Source organism: Ochlerotatus camptorhynchus, unplaced genomic scaffold (assembly GCF_037179485.1).
Source record: "Ochlerotatus camptorhynchus isolate MF236.1 unplaced genomic scaffold, CSIRO-AGI_Acam_v1.1 ptg000255l, whole genome shotgun sequence".
NCBI lineage: Eukaryota > Metazoa > Arthropoda > Insecta > Diptera > Culicidae > Ochlerotatus > Ochlerotatus camptorhynchus.
Window position 1 is genome coordinate 359,175 of NW_027040745.1, and position 24,834 is coordinate 384,008.

At 40.4% G+C, this 24,834-nt stretch overlaps 1 protein-coding gene across 2 annotated transcripts in view; it reads right to left on the minus strand.

Annotated features, from left to right (window-relative positions):
* Window positions 1-11,674: 11,674 nt before the first annotated feature.
* Window positions 11,675-24,834, minus strand: part of LOC135704987 (netrin receptor unc-5-like) — an 846,608-nt gene continuing 833,448 nt past the window's right edge. For both annotated transcript variants that reach the window (XM_065226538.1, XM_065226537.1), the window contains one exon: window positions 11,675-15,353. In XM_065226538.1, the coding sequence (XP_065082610.1) occupies window positions 13,981-15,353 (1,373 nt within the window). In that variant the 3' untranslated portion in view covers window positions 11,675-13,980. The remainder of the gene's footprint in view (window positions 15,354-24,834) is intronic.

Here is a 24,834-nt window from a genome sequence, read left to right on the forward strand (position 1 = left end):
TTCATAAATGCACATCACTATATTGTTTTTTTCTTGTATTGGTTGCTTGCTATTTATAATATTAATAATTGGTTTTATTGTTTCCGCTAGTCATCGGTTACACTCCGGACATTTTTGTTTGCTTTTGTTCTGACGCGTGTTACGCTTGGTTGAAATCGAACAAATCGAGCTGATTATGCTTCGTAGGTGACAATAGGGATTAGTGAATAGTGGTGTTGAAACATGTGAGGCATGGGGCATAGGGGAAGAGGGAAATGGTAATCACAGGATACCGGATACCACTAAACGCAAATTTTTCACTGCAAACGTGTTTCCTGTTTGTTCTGCTGCAGTATGCGGGGCAGCAATAATTAAACAACATTTAAATTTGCTCAAATTGTTTCATGCTATATTTACAGAACAGCCCAGCATAAATTTCGCAATTTATTGACAACATCCGCTTCTGCTGTGTGGTCTGTTTTTTGGAATTGCTCTATTGTTTTGTTTTTGCGTTTGCAATTTTTATCCGTTATGAAAGCATACAATTGTTTGCCAATTATTTGTGGGCAGGAAGCAAAAAAAGAAGCACCAACCACCTATGTATGTGTAGGACGCGGTTCGGACCGGAAACGCTAATTGTTTGTTGATCTCGATTATTTCGGCTATTATCGAGTTCTGAGCGGATCTGCTCACAGGATTTAACGCTTCACAGTGTACAGTTTATAATGAATGGCAGTGAGCGTGGGGGCGACGGAAGTGCATCGTAAATTGCTGCGAACTATGAGCGATTAAATCGCTTTCCGTTTGGTGTCGTTGGCACTTTTCCCGGTTAATCAGCGAGCGGATTACCTCGGTAAGGTCGAATTTAATCATAGAGTTGAAGGGTTGCACAAAACTTAATCTCTAATTATGGAAATGTTTGCTAGAGAAAACAATCTATTCATGTCACACACACATTCAAACGGGGATAGATTTAATAGTTTAAACAGCTACAACCATATATATATATATAGTACGAAAGTGTGTCATTTCAATTTGAAATTGTGGTGAGAGTAGAATTAGGGGCCAAACACATTTAAGTAGGTTTATTTTCCGTTATAAATTCAAACAATTTAACTTATGTAGTGTACGGTCGAAGTAGAAGGCATTTTCGTAAGTTCGGTAATTATTTTTGAAATAATTTTCAAATTCTTCCAGTAATCCACCGGGCGGGATTGCTAAAGCTTTTTTTTTTTCAAAACAAAATATTCAGTGTATCACTTTGGGACCTTAAACTAACTTGCCTATGGAAGGAGGCGCTACAGATTGAACATAAATAAAGAAGTACCTTATTTACAGAAGGTGGCAAAGACAACTTAATGAAATTAACAAGCTAGGAGAGTAAACATAAATGTTTGCAACTTTTTGCTAGAGGAAGATTAGCTTTTTCGAGTAGATGGGGAATAATTTGCATTGCATTTGATGTTTTCATTTGGTATGTTATGCGTTCTATATTTTTCTTCATTATGTCCATTTTCCTAAAATAGCTAGACATCGGTTTTCTACGCATTCTCTCTGGTTATAAATGTATATATGTTTGTTTCACTTTAGAATCCTTTCGTTTTGCTTTATTTACATTGATCAGTCTTGATAATTCATTATTTTTTTTTCATCTCAATTTTGTTTTGAATCTTCTCCTCAAAACGATGTAGTGTTACCTTCAGGAAAAGATCTTCTTGGGAGCGGCAGGAAGCTATAATGTTAAGAGTTTAATACACCTAGAATATGAAGAAAACAAGATCCAGACTGCGATTTTTTTTTTCAACTGTGGACAAATGTTCGAATTTCCGATTGATGAGCTGCTGGCCGCTACTAGCATCCGTGTTTGAATGTTTTACATTGGTGCATTGGAATTGATTTGTTATGCGAATGTTCCAGATTCACATAAGCTTTGCATTTGAAAATTAGATCATCATCAAACCACTTATCGAAGTCAAAGAAAATATTGAATAATTAAATACTTAAATTCACATTTAGAGCAGCTCCATTCTCAAATATCTGTTGTGTCTTGGGCTTGACCCCTATTTTACATTAGAAAAATCTAATTCCCTGGATCTCCACGCGGGATTCTTTTCTACTTGGTCAGATTTCTTCAAACATTTGATGGGATTCACTCTCAGGATCAGGAATATCCGAATCCCCATGACAATTCTCTGAATTCCGGGTGGGAATCTCTGCATCCGTTTCAAGATCCGCTATCCCAGTGGGGTTTTTTTTCATTCCAATCGAGATTCGTTTGATCCCATTAGATATTCGTTTAATCTGTTGTTGAAATTCTCTAAATTCGAGTCAGGAATTTCGAACTACTATTGTCAAGGTCTTAGATTCTTTTTTGGATTCGCTAGAATTCTAGTCAGTGTCCCATGGAATCTCAGATTCATAATCTTTGGAATCCCTAATCGGTATTAGAAGTCTCCGCATATCCATGGAGATTCGCAAATTCCTTCCTTCATCAGGATTATCTGAATTCCATGTGCTCTGGCTGTCAATGGGTTCGGAGATTTTCTACCTTACTCTGGAGATTTTCGATTAGGCTTCGAAGAAGTTGGGATGCGAGAATTCTCTCTATATATCGAACATCTCAACTGAGGTTAGGATACTCTCCAGTAGGATTCGGAGCATCTTAACAAGGATATGAAGAATACCTGTGGAAATGCGGAGAACTGACTTTTTTTATCCAGAGCATTCTGACTTGGATCCGGTGAACACCAATTGAGATCAGTAGAATCTCGACTGGGATCCAGTGATTTTCAACATTAATCTGGTGAATACTGGGATCCAAAGTATTCCAATTTCCAGAGAATTACAACTAGAATCCGGACACTCTTGACTAGGATCCGGAAAATTTTGACTGATAAAGCTAGAACCGCAACCGGCATGTGTAGAATTTGAACATTGTTACGAAGAATTTTGGCTCCAATCTATTGAATCTCAACTAGGATCCGAAGAATCAAGAGAATTCCACTTGAAATCCGGAAAATGTTAACTTAAATTCGGAGAATTCCAACAACGTTCGGAAGAATCAGAGTTCTTTGAAATCCATGTCGGTATTTTGACTTACGATAAGAAGTCTCCGGAGATACGAGATTCTCAAAATCTTAGTCAGGATAATCTAAAATCTCTGTTCTTCGATCAGTGAACCTAGAAATCGGGAAAACCAGTAAAGACCCGGGAATTTGAAGTCACCGGGGGAGGGAACGGGAAAAACCCACGATTTTGATGACAAATCGGGAAAAATATACTTTGTCATGAAAAAATGGACCATGAAACAATAAGCCAAGACCCTTGGACTGGACAAGATATAAGATAAGATAGTAATTTTAAAGAAATATTAAGAGAATTTCGGATTATTTTTTCCATAGCAATTCTGAGCAGATTTCAGTATGAATTCTAGATATAACAGCAAAGAATTTCAGCGAAAATTTCCTAGGGAGTTTTGGAATGAACCCTAAGAGAGTTTTTGTTAGAGCTTCAAGTCAATTGTGTGAGTTCACAGTATTTTTTTTAAAGGAGTTTTGTTAAAAATTCCATGGCGATTGTCAGTGATGGATCGCTCTTTTGGGGCTTTTTCATTTTTTTTTATTATAGAATGCTAATGTAAAATCCAGTTGGATGTTCAATTGACTCACCTTAAAATAGATGGCTTAGTGCAATTAACCTCCCTATTAAAATGTAAAATTTTCGCTCCATAGAGACAAACTCTGTGCGGAAATTTTGAATTTTGATAGGGAGATTAATAGCATTAAACTATCTATTTAAGATGGGTCAACTAAAATAGAATATTAGCAATGGAAAAGTCCCAAAAGAGGGACACTAAGGGATTCAAATTTTGAGGGTACAATTACAAAGGAATTGTGCGAAGAGTTTCAAGGAAATTCCGAGGATAAATTTATGGGTATCTCAATGCGAATGTCCAGTTAATTTTAAGGATAAATGCATGTAAATTTTAAAAGGTATTTAGAGGAGAATTCCAAGACATTTCTAAGCAAAATTAGACAACTTGGCGGTAAATTACATGCAAATTCTAAGGAGAATTCAAGCGCATTTAAACAAAATGAAAGGGAGCTTAACTGAGTTCTTAGAAAAATTTGAAATTCGCTTAGGATCTAAGGGCGGATTTCATAAATTTTCATTATCAATATACTCCCAGAGGGAAGCTAAAATTTATTTTATATTAATTCTGAAAAGAACTATGGAATCGGAAACGATTTTAAAGGATATGCTTAAGAACAATCAAATAAAATCCTCTTAAAATTTGAGCTATTTCTTGGACAAAATTCAAGATCCAGGAAAGGAAGCAGCCCTAATTTCAAGATCCTGCTGTCTTAGTTATAACAAATTTAACCTAGTGATCTCTTCGGCTCAATCACATATGGTTTTATGCTTAATTTAAATGTATATCACACAACCGAGAACATTTTCAAAATTCTGGGATAAAATCGGGAAACTACTAATCAAGATTTGCTGGTCACCATGCAATGGGTTCCTGGAGACTTTCTACTTTGATCTAGAGATTCCCTTCTGGAATCTGAGGCATCAGGACAGGGATAGTGAGAATCCTCACTAGAATCTCGAATGGGATTAGAAAAATCGCTACTGGGATTCGGATAATTTTGGTTTTTAATCCGGTGAATACTGGCAGGGATCCGGAGAATCCTTATTGGTACCCAGAGAATCTCAATTAGGATTTGAACAATCATTTCAGGGAGAATCTCAACTGTGTTTCTGAGAATTTTGATTTTAATCCATGGAATCTTGACCAGAATCTTAAGAATGCCTACTGCAATAAGGAGAATTTCGACTTAACTTCGCAGAATTCTGATTATTATCTGTTTGTATTTGAAGATTCCCATTTGGAATCGAAGACACCCCGACTGGGATATGCAGAATGTTCTATGGCATTGGTGCTCATGCCCATTTTTTCAATACCTGATCATATTCTAAGTTGAATGTTGCGTACTTTCCAATAATTTTGGCCATACATTCGTAATGCAAAAAGAAATCCAAGCTGAGGTTGTTGCATCATAGAGATCCAAGCAACACGTGCGACCCACGGGTCATAGGCTCTAGATATAAAGAATCTCTACTGGAGTTCGGATAATCTCAAGTGAATTCTGGAGCGTTTCAACAGAGATATGAAAGATACCGATTGTAATCCGAATGATTTTGACTTTGATCAGGAGACTCCTGGCTGGAATCAGGAGAATATCGATTGAAATCCAGAGATTTTCGACTTTAAAACGGTGAATCCTGACTGGGATCCGAAGAATCCCGATTGGGATTCAAATAATGTGAACAACTTTGACAAGGATTTGGAGAATGCCGACTGGTATATCGAGAGCTTATACTAGCATCAACTGTGTTCCGGAAAATTTTGGCTTGAATCCGTTGAATCTTGACTTGGATCCGGAGAATGCTAACTGGTATCTGGAGAATCACAGCTGCTATCAGGAGAATTCGGAACTGAATTCGGAGAATTCTTACTACGATCCAAAGAATCGAACTTCTTCGGAATCCCTGTAAGCATTCTGAAATTCTATAAGAACTCTCCGTACCCTAGTCGAGATTTTCTCAATTCTAGTCAGGGTTCTGTGTAATCACTGTCCTCTGGTTGTCAATGAAAACGTTCTACTTGGATCTGGAGATTTCAAACTAGAATCCGAGGCATTGCAACTAGAATACGAGGAATTCTCGATGGGATCTCTAGAATCTCGACTGAGGTACGGATAAACTCAAGTGGGACCGGAGTGTGTCTCAACAATGATGTGAAGAATACCGATTGAGATCCGTTGAATTTAGACTTTCATCTGAAGCATCTTGACTGAGATCCGAAGGACGCTGACTGGAATCATAAGACTCTTGACTGGGATCCGGTGAATTCGGTGAAGCCTGTTTGATATCTGAATAATCTCGAATGAGATCCGTAGAATATCAATTGGAATTCAAATAATCCATCTATGATCTGGAGAATCTCAACTGTGTTACCGAGAAAATTCTTTAATCCATTGGATCTTCACTGTATCTTACAAACCACTTTAGCTGAAGACTAGCTTATACAGGTAGAAATTAGCAGAATAAGCTAATTTCTGCTTGTATAAGCTAATCTACAGCTAAAACTGTTAGTTGGGTACCGACTGGGATCTGGAGAATACCGACTGGGTTCAGAAGAGTTCTAACGGGAATCTTTAGAATTATTACTTTAATTCAGAAAATCCTGACGGGTATTCCGAAAATCTCATCTGGTATCTGGAGAATCTCGACAAGCATTCGAAAAATCCCATGTAAGATTTAGTGGGTTCCGACTAGGATTCGGAAAAGGAAGATGCATATATTATATCACTCTTCAAGGGGGGAGCGAGGGGGGTGTCGGATTTTGTAAAAAGCAATGTATTAGGTATTGGAAAAAACTGACGAAATGTGGTACATTTTTCCATAATTTAGCGTGATATAATTAAAACATGGTCCCAAATCACAACTGAGATGCGATTTATTTCGGTGAACCCTGAAAACGAACTAGAAAGCGAACGAGAAACGTGCCCGAGATCCATATAATTGTGACTGTGATCCGGAGAATACCAACTGGTTTTAGAAGAATCTCACCAGTTGATCATCGGAATCCACACTATAATGCGGAGAATTTGGATGATTCGGAGAATTTTCAACTTAAATCCGGTGAATTCTGTTTGGGATCTGACGAATTTCAATTAGGATACAAAGAATCTCAACTGGAATCTGAACATGCTTGACTGGGATCTGGTGAATCCCGACTAGGATCCGAAAAATATGGACTAGTATCCCAAGAATCTCTGGTGAATCTCAACTATGTTACCGAGCAATTTTACTTTATTCCGTTGAGACCCATCGAATACCGACTGGCATCCGGAGAGTACCGACTGAGGTCCAGAGAGATCCCAATGGGAATTTGTGCAATTATTCCGCTATCCTGGAAAATCCTGACTTATATTCGGAAAATCTTACCTGTGATCTGGCGAATCTCGATATGAATTCGGAAAATCCCGAGTAAGATATGGTGAATTCTGACTGGGATTAAAAAAATACTAACTGGAATACGGCCTAGAAAATATCAACTGGAATACGGTCCAAGAGTCCCGACTGGTGTCGCGAGAATCTAAACCAGGATCTGACAAATTATGAGAATTTTGTGAATCCCTTAAAATTCCTACTTTAGTCCGGTAAATCCTGTTTGGGATCTGAAGAAGTTTAGCTGGAACTGGGATTATTCCGACTAGAATCCAGAAAATCTTGACGGTTCTTCGGAGAAACTCAACTGCAATTTGGTAAATCTCAATGGTGTTACTGAGAATTTTGATTTTAATCCTGAGAATTTTGATTTTAATTTAATGACTGGAGTCCAGAGAATCCCAACGGGAATCTGTAGAATTACGTCTTTAATTCGGTATTGACTGGTATTAGGATAATCTCATCTGATGATCTCGTCTAGAGTTCGGAGAATCCCAAGTAAGATTTGCCGAATTCTGGCTGGCTTTCAGGAAAAATCAACTGGAATACGAACAATTACGACATCCATGCGGAGAATCCCGACTGAGATCCGGAGAAACGTCACTAAGGCGCAAATAATCTCGACTGCGATCATGAGAACTCTTAGCGGGATCAGAACAATTTTTAACTTTAATCCGGTGATTTCAGTTTGGTAACTGAACTGGGATCAGGAGAATCCTAGCCTGAATTTGGAAATATATAGAATTTCGGAGAATTTTGTAAATCCGTAGAAATTCCAATTTTAATCCGTTGAATCCTGTTTGGAATCTGAAGAATATCGACTGAGATCCGGAGAATATCAACTGGATTCCGAACAAGCTTTTACTGAGATCAGGGGAATTCCGACCAGGTTCCGGAGATGAACCAGCCTGCGGCTGAAAGGAAAAGGAAATCAATCAATTCCGACTAGGATTCGGAAAATCTTTACGGTTCGTCCCAGAATCTTATTTGGGATCTGGTGAATCTCAACTGTGTTACCAAGAATTTTTATTTGAATCCGTAAAACCATGACTGGGCTCCAGAGAATCCCAACGGGAATCTGTAGAATTACGACTTTTATTCGTTGATTCTTTACTGGTATAAAGAAATATCTCATCCGATGAATCTCGACTAGAATTCGGAGTAAGACTCGCTGAATTCTGGCTGGCTTTCAGAAAAAATCAACTGGGATACGAAAGATGTCGACACTTACGCGGTGAACCCTGACTGGGATGCTGAGAAACGTCCAAAGAATCTAGACTGCGATCTCTTCCCGAAGTCAGGAAAATTTTCAACTTCAATCCCGTGACTTCACTTTGGGATTCGAGGTAAGAATCTTAACTCCAATCCGAACAAGCAAGCCTGGGATCTGGATAATCCTGACTTGGAGGCGGAATATCTCTACTTGTCTCTATAGAACCTCATCTGAGAACCGGTGAGTTTCAACTGTGTTTCGGAGAATTTTGACTATAATCTGTTGAATCTTGATTGTGATTCGGAGAATACTGACTGACATTTTAGGTACAGAACAGCTTATACAGCCATAAATTGGCATATGTGACTAATTTTTGTTTGTTGGATTGTGACTTTAATAAGAATACTCGGGTTCTAACTGGTATCCGGAAAATCCCATCTAGAGAAACTCAACTCGAATTCGGATAATTTCGAGTTAGATTCGAAAAATTCCGACTGAGATTTGGAAAATATCAACTGGGATGCAATTTCAACATTGAATCGGTGAATCCAGTAAGTGATCCGAAGGAATGTGACTGAGATCCAAAGAAGCGTAGCTGAGATATGGAGAATCTCGAGTGGAATTAGGAGAATCCTTACCGGGATCTGAATAATTTTCAGCTTCCCTCTAGTGAATCCTGTCCTGTGATAAATCTCGATTGAGATATAAATAATCTCAATGGGATTGAGAATCCAAACAAGCTTGTACGGGATCTGAAGAATGCCATCTATGATTTGGAGAATTTGATCTATGTTACGGATTATTTCGATTTTAATCCGTTAAATCTTGACTGCATAATTAGAAATACCTAATCTTACACCTGACGGAATCCATCTTTGACATAAAGGATAGAACGTAAACAAACATCTCATGTAAAATTAAGTTCTTAAGACTGAAAAGTTCGAAAGTACGTTTGATTGAGCTGAATTTCACGTCTATTATGACTCAATTTTATGTCAAAATTGACGCCCGTATATGTCAGTTTCAGAGCACCTAAATTTACATATTTTTTCTAAGTGTGTGGGATCCGGAGAAAACTAACTGGGATCAAGAGAATAACAACTGGAATCTGCAAAATTCCCAACTAACAATTTAAGATACAGAACAGCTTATGGCTTATGCAGCTAGAGAATCTCGACATAGTTGGATTCGATGAATTTCGTGGTTCGGAAAATATCAACTGGGATACGGGTAATTTCAACATCGAGTCGGATTCACTGATTTGATGTTGAAATTTTCCCCATCCCAGCAGGTGATCCAGAGGAATGTGACTAAGATCCAAATAAGCGTAGCTAAGATCTGGAGAATCTCGAGTGGAATCAGGAAAATCTCGAGTGGAATCCGGGATCTGAAGAATTTTCAACTTCCATCCAGTGAATCCTGTTTGGGATCTCAAAAATCTCGATTGAGATACGAAGAATCTCAATGGGATTGAGAATCCGAACAAGGTTGTATGGGATCTGGAGAATGCCATCTATGCTTTGGAGAATTTCACCTGTGTTACTGATTATTTCGACTTTAATCCATTAAATCTTGACTGGGATCCGGAGAATAACAACTGTTCTGGTGCTAAAATTGTTTCTAGAATTATGACTTTAATCTGGAGGATCCTGGCTGGTATCCGGGAAATTTCATCCAGAGAATCTCAACTTAATCAGATTCGGCAAATGTTGAGGTTCGAAAAATATCAACTGGGATACGGACAATTTCAACATCGAATTAGTGAATCATGTAGGTGATTCGGATAAATGTGACTGAGATCTAAATAATAGTAGCTGAGATCCGGATAATCTCAACTGGGATCAGGAGAATCTTGAGTGGAATCCGGGATCTGAAGAATTTTCAGCTTCCATCGAGTGAATCCTGTTTGGGATCTGATAGATCTTGACTGTGATTTGAAGAATCTCAATGGGATTGAGAATCCGAACAAGGTTGTATGGGATCTGGATAATGCCATCCATACTTTGGAGAATTTCACCTGTGTTATTGACTATTTCTACTTTAATCCGTTAAATCTTGACTGGAATCCGGAGAATCACAACTGAGTTATGCAGAATTCCCAATTAACAGTTTTTGGTACAGAACAGCTTATACAGTCTTAAATTGGCTTATGCAGCTAACTTTTGCCTCCTCAACAAGCTGTTCTGGTGCTAAAATTGTTTGTTGGATTATCTGGAGGATCCTGGTATCCCGAAATCTTTATCAACTTAATCAGATTCGGTGAATTTTGAGGTTCGAAAAATATCAACTGGAATACGGACAATTTCAACATCTTATCAGTGAATCATGTTGGTGATTCGGAGATATGTGACAGAGATCCAAATAATAGTAGCTGAGATCCGGAGAATCTCAACTGAGATCAGAAGAATCTTGAGTGGAATCCAGGATCCGAATAATTTTCAGCTTCCATCGAGTGAATCCTGTTCGGGATCTGATAGATCTCGATTGGGGGAATTTCACCTGTGTTACAGATAATTTCGACTTTCATCCGTTAAATCTTGAATGGGATTTGGAGAATACTGGCTTTGATCTGATGAATCCCAACGGGAATTTGTAGAATTACATCTTTAATTAGGAAAAATCTGACTGATAGCTGGAGAATCCCATCTGAGATCCACAGAATATCGGCTGAAATCCAGAGATTCTCGAGTAGGATCTGGAGAATCAAGGCTAGGATACGGAGAATCAAAACCAGGGACCGGATGATTTCTACATTGATATGGTGAATCCTGCCTGGGATCTGCAGAACTCCAATAGAGATCCTGGGAATCGTGACTGGGATCCGGATGATCCCCACTGGAACACAGACAATCTCGAGGGAGATCCTGGGAAATCTGGACTGAAACTTGTTCGTTCTCTGGATAATATTTCATTGATAAGCATTCAATGATACTTTTCGAGATTCTCTAAATCCCAGCAGGAATTCTTCATACAATAATCAAGATTTTGTTTCCGTTTTAGGTATATTCATCGCTGCGACCATTACTTTGTTCTTTTGTGATATATTCCCTGTTTTGATATTGCTTTATCGTCGTATCACTATTAAATATGTAAAGCAACCGACGTGGATTGATCAAAAGCATTTTCCCAGACGTAATTGGGATTTACCGGCACCTTTGTCAAACTTCTCCGGAAACCTAGCCGAAGAATCCTGTCTGCGATCCAAAGAATTCTTTCAGTGAGTCTTGAATGGGATCCGGAAGTTAATTGTAGAGACTCGCCATGCAATGACATTATGGATAAATAGTGGATTTTCGAGAATGCAGTGTTAAAATATCTGAAAATCATGAAGAGAAATGTTCGATTTGATTGGAAAACTTCAGATAAGTTTAACGATTTTTGGATACGTTCCTGGATTTCCGGAGAAATTTATTGTATTTATTATTTATTTATTTATTTAAATCTATACAAACTCAGGATAGTCATGCGAATAATAGCAGTGGATGGAGCTTTGAAGAAGTTTATAGCGCCGTAGAGGGGTTCAGGGAACTTATGAAAAGTTTATTTAATTATGGAAAGTTCCAGGAATCATTTGGGATGTTTAGAAAATTTTAAAGTTGCTAAACGATTTTCAATGCAGGTTAGGAAAGTTTAGGAAACTTTGAAGTATACAAATACCTTCAAAGAAAGTCAGAGAAGATTCTAAATATTCCTATAGCTTTGGAGAAGATCAGGCAAGATTAATGAAATTTAAAAACGTTTAGAAATCGTATGCAAAATAAGCTTAGGGAATGTTCAGACACTTCAAAAAGTTTAAAGAAATTTATCAGAATTTCAGGTAAGCTCATCTACAACTGCAATTTCAGGATGCTTAAGAAAGTTTTTAGAATCGTCCAGAAAAGCCCAATGAACATCCAAAAAGTTTTTGCGACCTAAGAACTAAGATCTTATTTTGAAAAGTTGACCGAACTTCCATGGTGAGTTCACCAAATATCTCTATTAACATAGCATGGTCAATCATCATGAAACTCGTTGCGATGATGGGCAGCGATGTAGTAAAACTTTTTTTTTTTTAAATCGTAAATGGTCCCCAAATAGTTGTTGACAGGGAAGTGTTCTTCGACTGACACTAGCTTCTTTCAGACAGCTGACTTTCAGTTTATAGCCTTTCATTGAGTGTAGCAAGGGTACGGTTGACAGACTTATGGAACTCATCGAAAATTGCCTGCCATTCCATCTCAGAGGAACGTTTCTCTTGAGAAAATTGTACGTCTTGTTGTTCTCTACAGAATGTCATATTGACTCTCTAGCGAAGGTTACTATTAAATGTGTATAAGTCAGGACATGAGATTTAAATTCTACAGGTTATTTCTCTGTAAAGTAGTTCCAATTATAAAATTCGTTAAAGGTAATGTACAATTTAACAACTGTGTTGGGAACATGTTGATTAAAAACCAAATGATTTTGAAACTATTTCCTGTAACTACTAATCAAATATCGCGAAAAACGGCCTTTCAAGAAACCCGGTCCTCGTGCAACAAACTTGCAAACCTGCATTTATTTTGCATAGCTCGGCCAATAAAATGCCAATTACTGCAATTTACTAAATCACAGCCATTTCTTTTACATTGAACATGGCAAAGTTTCACCTCGCTCGTACGTCTCAATCATCATCATTATCGTAAAAATCAGAAACAGCACCCCATCCAACGTCTCAATCACGTCCAGTTCGCTTAGTGGGCATATCTAGTGAAATAAAATCAATTTCAGCTATCAATATTCAATTAACCGCTTGTGTTTTATCTTCTGTATTTTATTGAAATAGTGCAGCTGCCGCCTGGAAGGCATCATTTCAGTCAGAAGCGCTCGTAGCATGCATGCAATGCAAGTTGCGCTCGTTAGCTACCGTTTCATACTAGGTACGTCCATAGCCCTACAAAGTACAATCGCCAATTGAGACGGCAGGCGGTGGTGGTGTTCTTGCTAGCCGAAAGGGATGCTGTACAAGCTGTGCTGTATGTTAATTCATGTAGTTATTCAAACTTTTCATTCCGAATAGTTTGCTGCTGGCTGCTCCGTGCTCGGTGATATCATACCTGCGCGCGAGTTGAAGATCATTAAACACGGGTTAGAAGTATCAAGGAACTACTGGGAAGTTGCACAACCACCGCCGTGTCCATGGCCAGCAGCGCTCGTCGTCGAAGCGAAACAATAATTTAAATAATAACAGAGTGTGGATGCTGCCCGCAACTCAAACGGCCTAAGTCTGACCGCACGCGTTCGCGCTTGTTAGCGGGAATTTGAAGGAGCGGCCATTACCCAGTTTGTGGAAGCTGGAATCTTCGGAGCTCAGTACCTACAGTATCATTGGCGGCCTTCTTTTTTTTTCTGCTGTCGGTGTAACGTTTCACTTTATCGAAAGCGGGAGGACTAGTGTTGAAGCTAGATTGGATTGGCATCGCATACAGATAATGATTTATAAATATTTATAAAGATTGACTTGACCTATATACGTATGGCCAGCAGCAGCAGCGGCGGCAGAGTGCATCTTGTTTGCTTCACTAAAGTGTGGCTACCGGGCTTGTGAGAAGAGCCGCGGCTAAATAAAGCAGAAATCACGTGCCGATCGCCCAAGTTGCGGCAAAGGTTAAACACTCTGATTAAAGGGAGATTATGATTAAAGCGTAGCGTAGATTTTCTGTAGGATTCTGCGCTAATCGTTTTGATACAGTACATCTTCGAGGTTACGTATATTATTTACTGCCTATATCATGTTCCTAAGTCTATATCTACAACCAGGAAGGCGTTTGAATCTCTTGCAGTATGCTAACCGCGTCGTGACGACCCATATTCCGGCAGATCTCGATCAGATTGCAGACCGCGTTCAGATCTCGGTTTCGGCATTCCCACAGATCGAGGATCTGGTCGGTGGGTGAGGGTTTCGTGGCAAAGTACGCCAGGTACCGGTCCACGCTGAGATGAGCCGCCAGCATGCGCCAATCGTTGCCCTTTTGCGTGGGAGGATCCAAACACTTACAGAGCTTCTTTTTCATCAGCTTGCTCAGACGGAATTTGTCCGTGTTGATGACGTTGTGTTCGCCATTGGCAGAGTTCGAACCCACACTGCAAATGGTCATCGTTTCGAAGGAACTTGACGAATGCTGACAGTTGCTGCCATCTTTCGAGAGGGGAGTAAACGATGAGATGCTCAACGTCGACGGAGTCACGTTGAATCCGCAATTCTCCTGAATCGCCTGTACATCGATCTTGAAATCACACTTATCGTGCTCCGTTCGACTTAGCGTGAAACTACAGTGCAACGTCGAATTGCTATTGTTCCACACGTGCGAGAATGGTATCACCTGTCGATCGCCATAAGGCTTGGACTTCCACCCACCGACGCATCTAATATCTATACACAGATCTTGACTGTTATCGGAGAAGTACAGCACCGTACTCTTCCCCAACAGAACCCCTCCAATCTCCTGCTCACAGTACCGGCATCTCTCCTCAGCGCCCGGATTATCCTCCACGATGTAAATTCTTACACTAACGTCCGAAAATTCCGGTACCGTAGACGGTCCGCAAATGAACATGCGCAGCTTTTTGCAGGCCACTCGCTCCTGGATGTCGTTGGCCGATTCTCCCACCAGCACATACTTCCCAAAGGCCTCGGTCAACACGTACGCATACCGTTTGTCTATCTGGACAAATGCCGGAGTGTTGATGTTCTCTTTCCCGATGATAACCGCTTCATTCCACCGGCCGGATCCATCCGCTGAGTGGTACAACGAAAACTGCCAGTTGGATAGATTCTCCGCACAGTGAGGCACCTTCAGGACGATGGGTTTGTGTACTTTGGTATCCGGAGGACCGCAGAACACCACCGGGCTGAGGAAGGTGATCCGGGATCCTTGGCTTTGGATGGAGAACTTGTCGTCTTTGACGATGGATAGGACAACGCTTTGCTTCTGGTGTTTGGAGATGGCTCCCTCTGGTATGAGAAGCGCCACGAAGTAGGTGTTAAGGCGCATTAGGGCGCCCGCCGGCGTCAAGGTCATCTGGGTGTAGTCGGTGGTGCGCAATCCGTTGGATGTTTGATCAATTGGGACGGGCAGCGCGGAGTTGACTACCAGAGCTTGATCGTAGTTGGAGTCGCCAGCTGGAATGGGATGAAGGGAAAATGGGATTTGTTTTATTAATGTGATTGTCATATTTTTCGGCTTAGCGTATATAATCAATGCCATCCCCTAAGTCAGCATTAAAATAAATCTATTTTAATTTAGTTTAAAAGCTGCTTTGGATATAGATCTAAATATTGGATTGTGATGATTAATCTAGAATTTTTGAAACCTTCAATAAAAAAAAAAGTTCCAGCAAAAGTACTTCGACGGCGCGGACACAGAACATGTTTGAATTATTGCGGACTAAATTTTCAAAATTCTGGGTTGATTGAAATTTTTGTGTTTTCAAGAATTGGAGACATTTTCCCTTCCAGACATATTCAAGGTGGCACAATCAAGAAACTCAAGAAACTGCATTTTTAAACATACCAGCAGATTCTGATTTTTTGAATGTTTTGAATGTTCTTGGAAGTGGAATTGGAATATTTTCTAAAATCTAAAACTTAGAAGAATTTTCTTGAAAATTTTGAGCAGAAGTCAAAAGGAATTTTGTATCAACCGCTGGATAAATTGGCGTGTTAAAATCCCATGAATTTTCATGATAAAACGAGAAAATTTACCTCTCAGACCCATAGACCCTCTTAGACTGGACTATTAATTTTCAGGATACAGTCACTTCAAAGAAGTATTGAGAGAATATTGATGCTCAGAATTTCGGAGAGATTTATGAATAAATTCTTGGGATAACACCCACAGTATTTTAAAGAAAAAAAAAATACAAGTTAGTTTTTACTAGAACTACAAGTCAAATGTAGTAATAGTTCCAAGGTACTTGTTGAAAGAGCTCTAGGTGAATAAATAAGAGTTCAGAGTTGAATTATTTGGTTGTTCTGAGGATAATTCCACAACTATTGTGACAACAATTCCAGGTCCATTTCGAAATTACATTCAAAATGCTGCCCATAAATGAGAAATTGGCTAATGTGCCTGAAGCACGAAATCGAGAAAAATGCAATTTTAACATTTTTGTTGGTTGAATAAGTTTAACTAGATAAAATTGTCTTTTAAAATATACATAACAGTATTTGCCTATGCCGGAAACATGCCGTTGAATAAAAACAACGAAACTAATAGCCATTTTCTATAAAGGCTGATTTTTAATCATAGTAGCCATTTTTTCAATTACAATCTCAGGGAAATTCGCCAAACGGTCATTTGTTTTGGCTAACGTGCATACGTTCTAGTTTATTGTGGTGTGAATTCCAGCTAGATATGGCTTTAAATTATCTACAACAATACGGAACCACTAGTGAAAGTGAGCAGGAGCCAGATGACAGTATTCCGCGTCGTTAACCCACAAAGCGAGAAGCAGTAGCTCTGGAGACTAAAACGATTAAGCGAATAAAACACACAGTGGTGCCTGGAAATTGTGCAGCATGTCCTCTGGATTGTGAATCTAAAATAGATAGAGAAATGCGGCTACGCATCAATGAGTCGTATTGGAACAAGACGCCTGCCGATCAAAAAGGTTTTATCCGGGAAAACGTTCTGCAGATCGAAGTTAAACGTAGACGCATACGTGCCGTTGTGCATAGGAAATGTTTTACATATAAATATCATTTGAAAGATTCCTTTTTCAGTTCGCAGAACGTTTGTGCAACATTTTTTCTGAACCCAATTGGGTATGAAAAATCTTGCAGGTATGAATTCTGTTCTTAATAGGCGTAGTATTTGTTTGTAGTACATTAATTGTAAATTTCAGTAATACTATCTCTCGCGCGTTCAAGAAAGAAGCATCGCGTGACTGGAATATTGATAAGAGGGGTATGCTTCAAAAATTAAAGAGCAGAGATTTGAAAAAGATGGTCACGGAAGACATACTATTACATAATCCTACGATATCTCACTATCGACGGATCCATGCTCCAAATGTTAAATACTTGCCTTCGGACCTTTCAGCCAGACGCTTGTTTGATGCATATATTGCAAAGCAGACCGATGAAAATACGAAGTGTTTATACCAATATTACTGCGGGTATGTTTTCTTGTATAAATCTGTGGACATTTAAAAAATTATATTTTTTACTACAGCATACTTCGAGCTATGAACATCAAATTCACCAAGCTTGGACTAGAAGAATGCGAAGTATGTGAAATTCACCATCAGCATGTAGCTGAGGCTGGCCATAATCATGATTCACCAACAAACGAACCAGCAATTGATCTTTGTGAAGCCTGCAAAATGTGGCACGATCATAATCTACGGGCACGCGCATCTCGCGAAGAATATCAAAAGGATAAAACCAATAAGAAAGCAATAATTATGTCCGTTGATCTGCAAAAGGTATTTTTTTTTGCATTCAATAACAACACATGAATATTTATTGAGTATTGATCTTTATTACAGGTAGTTCAAATACCAAGGATGGACTCTTATAAAACCGTCATATTCACGAAGCGAATAAACATTTTGCACCAAATGTTTGCTCCAGTTGGAGGAGCAAAGCATGGTTTAGTTTATGGTTTCGTTTGGGATGAATCCATTAGCGGAAGAAAGGCATCAGACATCACGAGCTGCTTTCTAAAATATCTGCAAATTGAGCGGAGCGCTAAGCATATTGTGCTTTGGCTAGATAATTGTAGTAGTCAGAATAAGAGCTGGAATCTGTTCTTATTTATGATCCTTCTTGTAAATTCAACGTTGCTTGAGACTAACGTTATTGAATTTAAGTATTTTGAACCGGGACACACCTTTATGTCCGCTGATTCGTTCCATCATGCTGTTGAAAAACGAATGAAATCAGCTGATAAAGGGGAAGTTCATACATTTGAAGATTTTTATACTTGTGTCAACACTGCTCAAGAAAATTCCGTCGCAGTGAAAATGCAGGCATTTGATTTTTTTACCTGTGATATGACATGCAAACCGGCAACCAAGCTGAGACCTCGACCGAAACTTAATGAGGTGAAGCTTATCATATTTTCAAGAGGATCGTATAATTTTACGTACGCCAATGAATTTTCTGGAGCAACAAAATCGTGCAACTTCTTCACCAGAGAACAAATCAGGAATGGTCAATCAGCTGATTTCGACATTTCATCTACGATGCATTTCCGGATGTTACCAAAAGGAGTCGAACTTACACGTAAGCAAGGAATAATACAAAAAATTCTACCGTTGTTGCCTCCCGACAAAAAAATGTACTGGTATAACCTTCCAACCCACGATGACATATCGGATGAAGAATCATAATACCAATGAAGGAGCATAATAATAATGTGTGATTATATTGTAACATTTACCATTTTCATTTCCCTTGCTCTTTCCATTTATTATACATCAATAAAGCTGTTATAAATAAATAAAAACATTCTTTCCATAATATATTTAATTAAAGAGTCTTGCGATAAGCTGTAAAACCGAAAAAATTCTGAATCTTTAACATTTATTTAAAAAAAAATTATAAAAGTTTAACATAAAACAAGTTTTGAATCCTGAATCTTCCGATTTTCAACTTGATGCCTGTGACCAATTGACTATAAAACCATCTTACTTGATGTTAAAAAAAAATCCCTATTAAAAACACACTGGTTGCTGCGCTCGGTTTCAGACTGATCATGCACATTAGACAATTTCTCATTTATATTGCACATTAGCCATCTAGTTTTTCAAGTCATTAGTGAGCGCTCAACTTCCGAGCTGAACATACGCGTTTATGCTATCGCTCGTGGAAGTCGAACACGAACTAATTTCCAGTGTTAACTGTGTTTTTTCGTATTCTGCTCATCGCTGAGCCGTTTTTCCGTGTCGCTGCGCGTCCAAACGACTCCGCGATGGGCCGTCGAGAAAATACCTTTCGAATAGATTTTTCGAATGTGCCGAGAAACCGGACCTTGCCAAAGTCCACAAATTCTGTGCGACCATTCTTGGTCTGAAACAAGGTGAAGTGCTACGTATACAGAACAGAAGAGCCCTCGGTGTTTCGTTCGTGAAAGTTGTCGACCTAGAGTTGGCGCAACGAATCTGCGAGGAACATGACAACCAACACGACATTACCGTCGACGGAAAAAAATATCCGCTAAGGATCACGCTGGAGGATGGAGCAGTGGAGGTGAGGCTCTTCGATTTGTCCGAGGTGTCGGACCAAAAAATCGCCGATTTTCTCGGAAGGTATGGTGACGTCATATCAGTACGAGAGCAACGATGTGGAGCCGATATCGATTTCCCTGGTATTTCGACCGGTGTCCGCATAGCGAAAATGAAAGTGAATCGTAATATCGAGTCGTGGGTCACCATCGACGGTGAAGTGACGAATATATCGTATTTCGGGCAGCTACAAACATGCCGACACTGCCGCGAATACATCCACATCGGGGCTACTTGCGTGCAGAATAAAAAATTGCTCGTACAGAAGTCGTACGCCGATGCCGCAAAGCAGATGCCTTCACAAAAAACATCTCAAGCCGACTATACTCCGAACCAAACCAACACACACTTGAACCAAATCGCTCCCAGTGCGAATCAAAGCAAAACAACTTCGAACCAAGCTGCACGGCCCCGGTTCGAACCAAACTCGGTCAACCCGGCTACCATGCCGCCACCGAAACAAGTTTCCCACCGACAACAGAAATTGTTACCACCGATGCGCAACGAACAGAATTTTCCCACGCTAGCCTCTTCCTCGGCTTCGATTCCCCCATCGGACAGCGGGTCGTTGACTCCCTCTACAGGTCAACAGCCCCCTGCTAGCAGCGGAGTGGATCGCAAAACTGCTAGTGGCAAGTCCGATGGCAACGAAACAGATTCGTCTGTCGGCTCATCCAGCTCAAGAAGGCATCTCCGCAATCGACCACCAGGCAAGAAGCCTCGGGTGGAGGACGACTGCGACGACAAGCGAGATGGGAGTAACCAACTGTCGTAATGGCTGAGTTCTCCAGTTACAACCTCGCCTCCATCAACATCAACAATATCACGAACGGAACGAAAATTGACTCTCTTCGGACCTTTGTACGAACGCTGGAGCTAGATATCGTTTTCCTCCAGGAGGTGGAGAATGATCAGCTCTCTCTCCCTGGCTTCAACATTGTCTGCAATGTGGACCAGGCAAGGCGAGGAACGGCAATCGCGCTGAAAGACCACATTCAGTTCTCGCATGTGGAGAAGAGCCTGGATGGCCGCCTCATCGCTTTGAGGGTGCAAAACACGACTCTCTGTAATATATATGCGCCATCGGGGACAGCTGCTCGTGCGGAAAGAGAGAGATTCTTCAACGGCACGATCGCATATTACCTTCGGCACAACACGCAACACGTCGTCCTCGCTGGCGATTTTAATTGCGTGCTTCGCCCGAGCGACTCCACGAGTTCAAACACAAGTCCGGCGCTCCAAGCGACCGTACGGCAGCTGCAGCTTCAAGACCTGTGGCTGAAGCTATATCCCACCACCCCCGCACCCACATACGTTACGCACAATGCGGCATCCAGGCTCGATCGCATGTATGTAAGCTATGGGCTTTGCGAGCATCTGCGAAGTGCTGCCACAGACGTATGTTCGTTCACAGACCACAAAGCTCTTACAGCGCGAATTTGCCTTCCGCACCTCGGTCGTGAACAAGGACGTGGATTCTGGTCCCTCCGACCTCATCTTTTGACTGCCGAAAACATCGATGATTTCCAAGTCCGGTGGCAGTTTTGGACCCGCCAACGGAGGAATTTCCCCAGCTGGATGGCATGGTGGATCTCATACGCGAAGCCAAAAATTAAATCGTTTTTCCGCTGGAAGTCAAGCGAAGCATTCAGCTTCTTTAACGCCGAATACCAACGTCTCTACGCGCAATTGAGGCTCGCGTATGATGGCTACTACCAAAATCCAGGCATGTTGACGACTATCAACCGCGTGAAAGCGAAAATGCTCACGCTGCAGCGACGCTTCGCACAAAATTTCATTCGGATCAATGAAACATTCGTAGCTGGAGAGAGCATATCCACGTTCCAGTTGGGTGATAGACGGCGTAAAAAAACAATCATCACAAAGCTGCAGAACGAGCGAGGAGAACAGATTCAAGGCTCCCTGGAGATCGAGCAGCACATGCTCCGATACTTCAAGGACTTGTATGCGGCGGGGGAGACCAGGCAAGTTGGGGAGGAGATGTTTGAAACCGAGAGAGCAGTACCCGAGAACGACGAAGCGAACGCTGCTCTTGTGACAGAGATCAGCATCAACGAATTGAAAAATGCCATCCGAACGTCACAAAAACGAAAATCGCCGGGTATCGATGGTCTACCGGTAGAGTTTTACCATCGAACTTTCGACATCATCTATCGAGAGCTCTATTTCGTCACCAATGAAGCTATGACGGATGAGCTACCTTCGGAATTTGCCGATGGCACTATCGTACTGGTTAAAAAGAGAGGTAGCGATGGAACAGCTAGAGCATACCGTCCGATCAGCCTGCTCAACGTCGACTTCAAAATTCTCTCCCGCGTCATGAAGACCCGCCTGGAACACATTCTCCGGACACATCGAGTCCTGAGCGACGCGCAAAAATGTGTCAACACCGATCGATCCATCTTCCAAGCCACGCTCTCGCTTAAGGATCGTGTAGCACAACTAACCGCGAGAAAGCAAAAAGGGAAAATGATCTCTTTCGATCTCGACCACGCGTTCGATCGGGTCTCTCACGAGTTCCTGCATCGGACTCTTCTATCTCTGGGTTTCAACCAGGGTTTCGTCGGCTGGCTCTCTCGGATCGCTGCTGCGTCTTCGTCACGTCTGCTGGTGAATGGGCGCCTTTCACAGCCGTTCCGTATAGAGCGATCCGTACGGCAGGGAGACCCAATGTCGATGTTACTTTTCGTGCTTTATCTCCATCCCCTCCTCACACGGATAGAGCGAGTTTGTGGTGGTGACCTTTGCGTTGCATACGCCGACGACATCACGTTGATTGCAACCTCAACACAAACAATAGACCGTATTTACCAGCTGTTCGGCAGTTTTGAGCTAGTTGCCGGGGCAAAATTAAATCGGCAAAAAACAGTGGCTATCGATGTTGGATTCGTCAATGGGAACCCACTTGTAATACCAGGACTGCAGACGAAGGAGAATGTGAAGGTTCTGGGTGTTATTTTCACCAACTCAGTGCGGCTGATGGTGAAGCAAAACTGGGATGCTTTAGTAGCCAGAATAACACAACTTATTTGGTTGCATAACATGCGCTCCCTTACCCTGCAACAGAAGATGATTTTGTTAAACACCTTTATTACAGCGAAGGTGTGGTATCTTTCGTCTGTAATACCACCACAGTGTGTTCACACGGCGAAACTGACAGCGACGATGGGAACATTCCAATGCAGCAGTTGGCACGTAGCAGAGACAAAGGTGGACTAAAGCTACAATTGCCAGCGATCAAATGCAAAGCGCTTCTCATCAACCGCCACCTGCAGGAGATCGATTCCATTCCCTTTTATCGTTCCCTTCTCTCCCAAAATATTCCTCCCCCTGCCGATCTTCCTTGTTTCAAACTGCTTTCTCAGCAGACTGCTTTGCTTCCACCCAACATCCAACAAAATCCCACCAGCGATCAAATTCATTGCCTCTATCTTGAGCAAACCGAACTGCCAAGGATGGAACGGAACCAGCCAGGTCAAAATTGGAAAAAAATCTGGACAAATATTTCGTCCAGAGGATTAACGTCGTGCCAACGCAGCGATCTCTACATGTTAATCAACGAGAAGACGGAGCACCGCAGACTAATGAACATTATCGGACGTGCAAATGATTCAAATTGTCAGCACTGCATGGTGTCTATTGAAACGCTACAGCACAAGTTCTGCGAGTGCCCTCGTATAGCTGCAGCATGGACGCACGTACAACGAAGAATAATGACGACTCTTGGCGGATGGCAACGACTTTCCTTCACCGAGTTGATACGACCAATCTTGGGCAACATTGCAGCAGCCAGAAGAAATGAAATTCTTAAATTGTTTATAAAATACATCAACTATATTAATGCAAATATTAATAACAGAATAGATGTAGGTGAACTAGAATTCCTTCTGAATTTAGAAGAGTAATATTTTTTACAAATTGAATGTGATATCTATTAGCCAAGGTTGCAAAGACTCACTTCAGCTAAAACAATGTTTTTCTAAATTATGAAATAATTAGATGCCATGATCGAACTTTGAATTGGTAGGATACAAGAAGAGGTTGCAAAGAATGTGTTTGACATATTTAACCTGTTTATTTCACTTCATGAGAGTCAAAATCAGCGATTTTTCCCAAACTCACTCACTCACTCACTCACTCACTCAGCGATCAGCAAATCGCTGATTGTGACTCATAGAAAGCAAAATTTACAGGTTTTATGTTTCCAACGCATACTTCGTAACCTCTTCTTGTAAGTTACAAGTAAAACATGCCATCATACCATCTTTTGGTTTTATTATTCCGAAAAACATTATTTTAGCTGAAATGAGTATTTGCAACCTTGCATTAGCTAAAAATAAACAAACTATATTTTACAAAAAAAAAAAAAAAAAAAGTCGTTTATCCGCACGAATCAATTTTTTCAAAATTGTATACAGTGGGGACCTTGAAAAAAGTGCCACATATCAACTAACACCATTTTCTCGATTTTGACAAAAATGGCTTATTAGCCAATTTCTCATTTATAGGCAGAATGAGTACTGATAAGATTAAATAAATCTTATAAAAGATAATAATTCCAAGGATATTGCATTCTGAGGATACTTCCAAAATAATTCTAGGAAAAATTCAAAAGCAATTAAAAAAAACAATTTCAAGTTAATTCTTAAGAGAACTCCTAGGGAATTCTGAGGAAAATACCAAGTGAATCGATTTACGACGGTACAATTTCAATGACATTCTGTGAAGATTTTCTAGGGAATACCGAGTATAATTCCAAGGGCATTTTGAGAGGAACATAGATAATTATGAGCAGACTTTCAAAACTTTTTTGAGGTGAATTGCAGCTACAAAGCAAGACCATGATGGAGGTGGGTGGGTTCGATTCCCGGGTTGGTCTAGGATTTTTTTGGGCTGGAAAATTTCTCGACTTCCCTGGGTATGATTGTACTAGCCACACAATTATACTAATGCAAAAATGGTACAGGCATCGAAAGTTCTCAATTAATAATTGTGGAAGTGCCTCTAGAAAATTAAGTTGAGAGCACGCAATAAGCTAAAATGCGATAAGCAATAAAGCTTGAAATTCGAAGAAGAAGGAGAAGAAGAAGAAGAAGCATGAACATTCCATGGAGAATTCAAGCAAATTTAAATAAAATCGTTTTAAATGCTTTGACTGTTAGGTGGTCAAAAACCTAGGACCGAAACGTCGGCGATGATGTAAGAGAATCGACACACTTAGCTTTTGACTGCCACGTCGGAACATTGAATTTACAATTCGTTTCAAACCTTAAGATAAGTTCCATGATTTTTTTTTAGTAGGGATCTGTTCAAAATTCCTGGACAGTTATTAAGAAAATTTCAAGGGAATC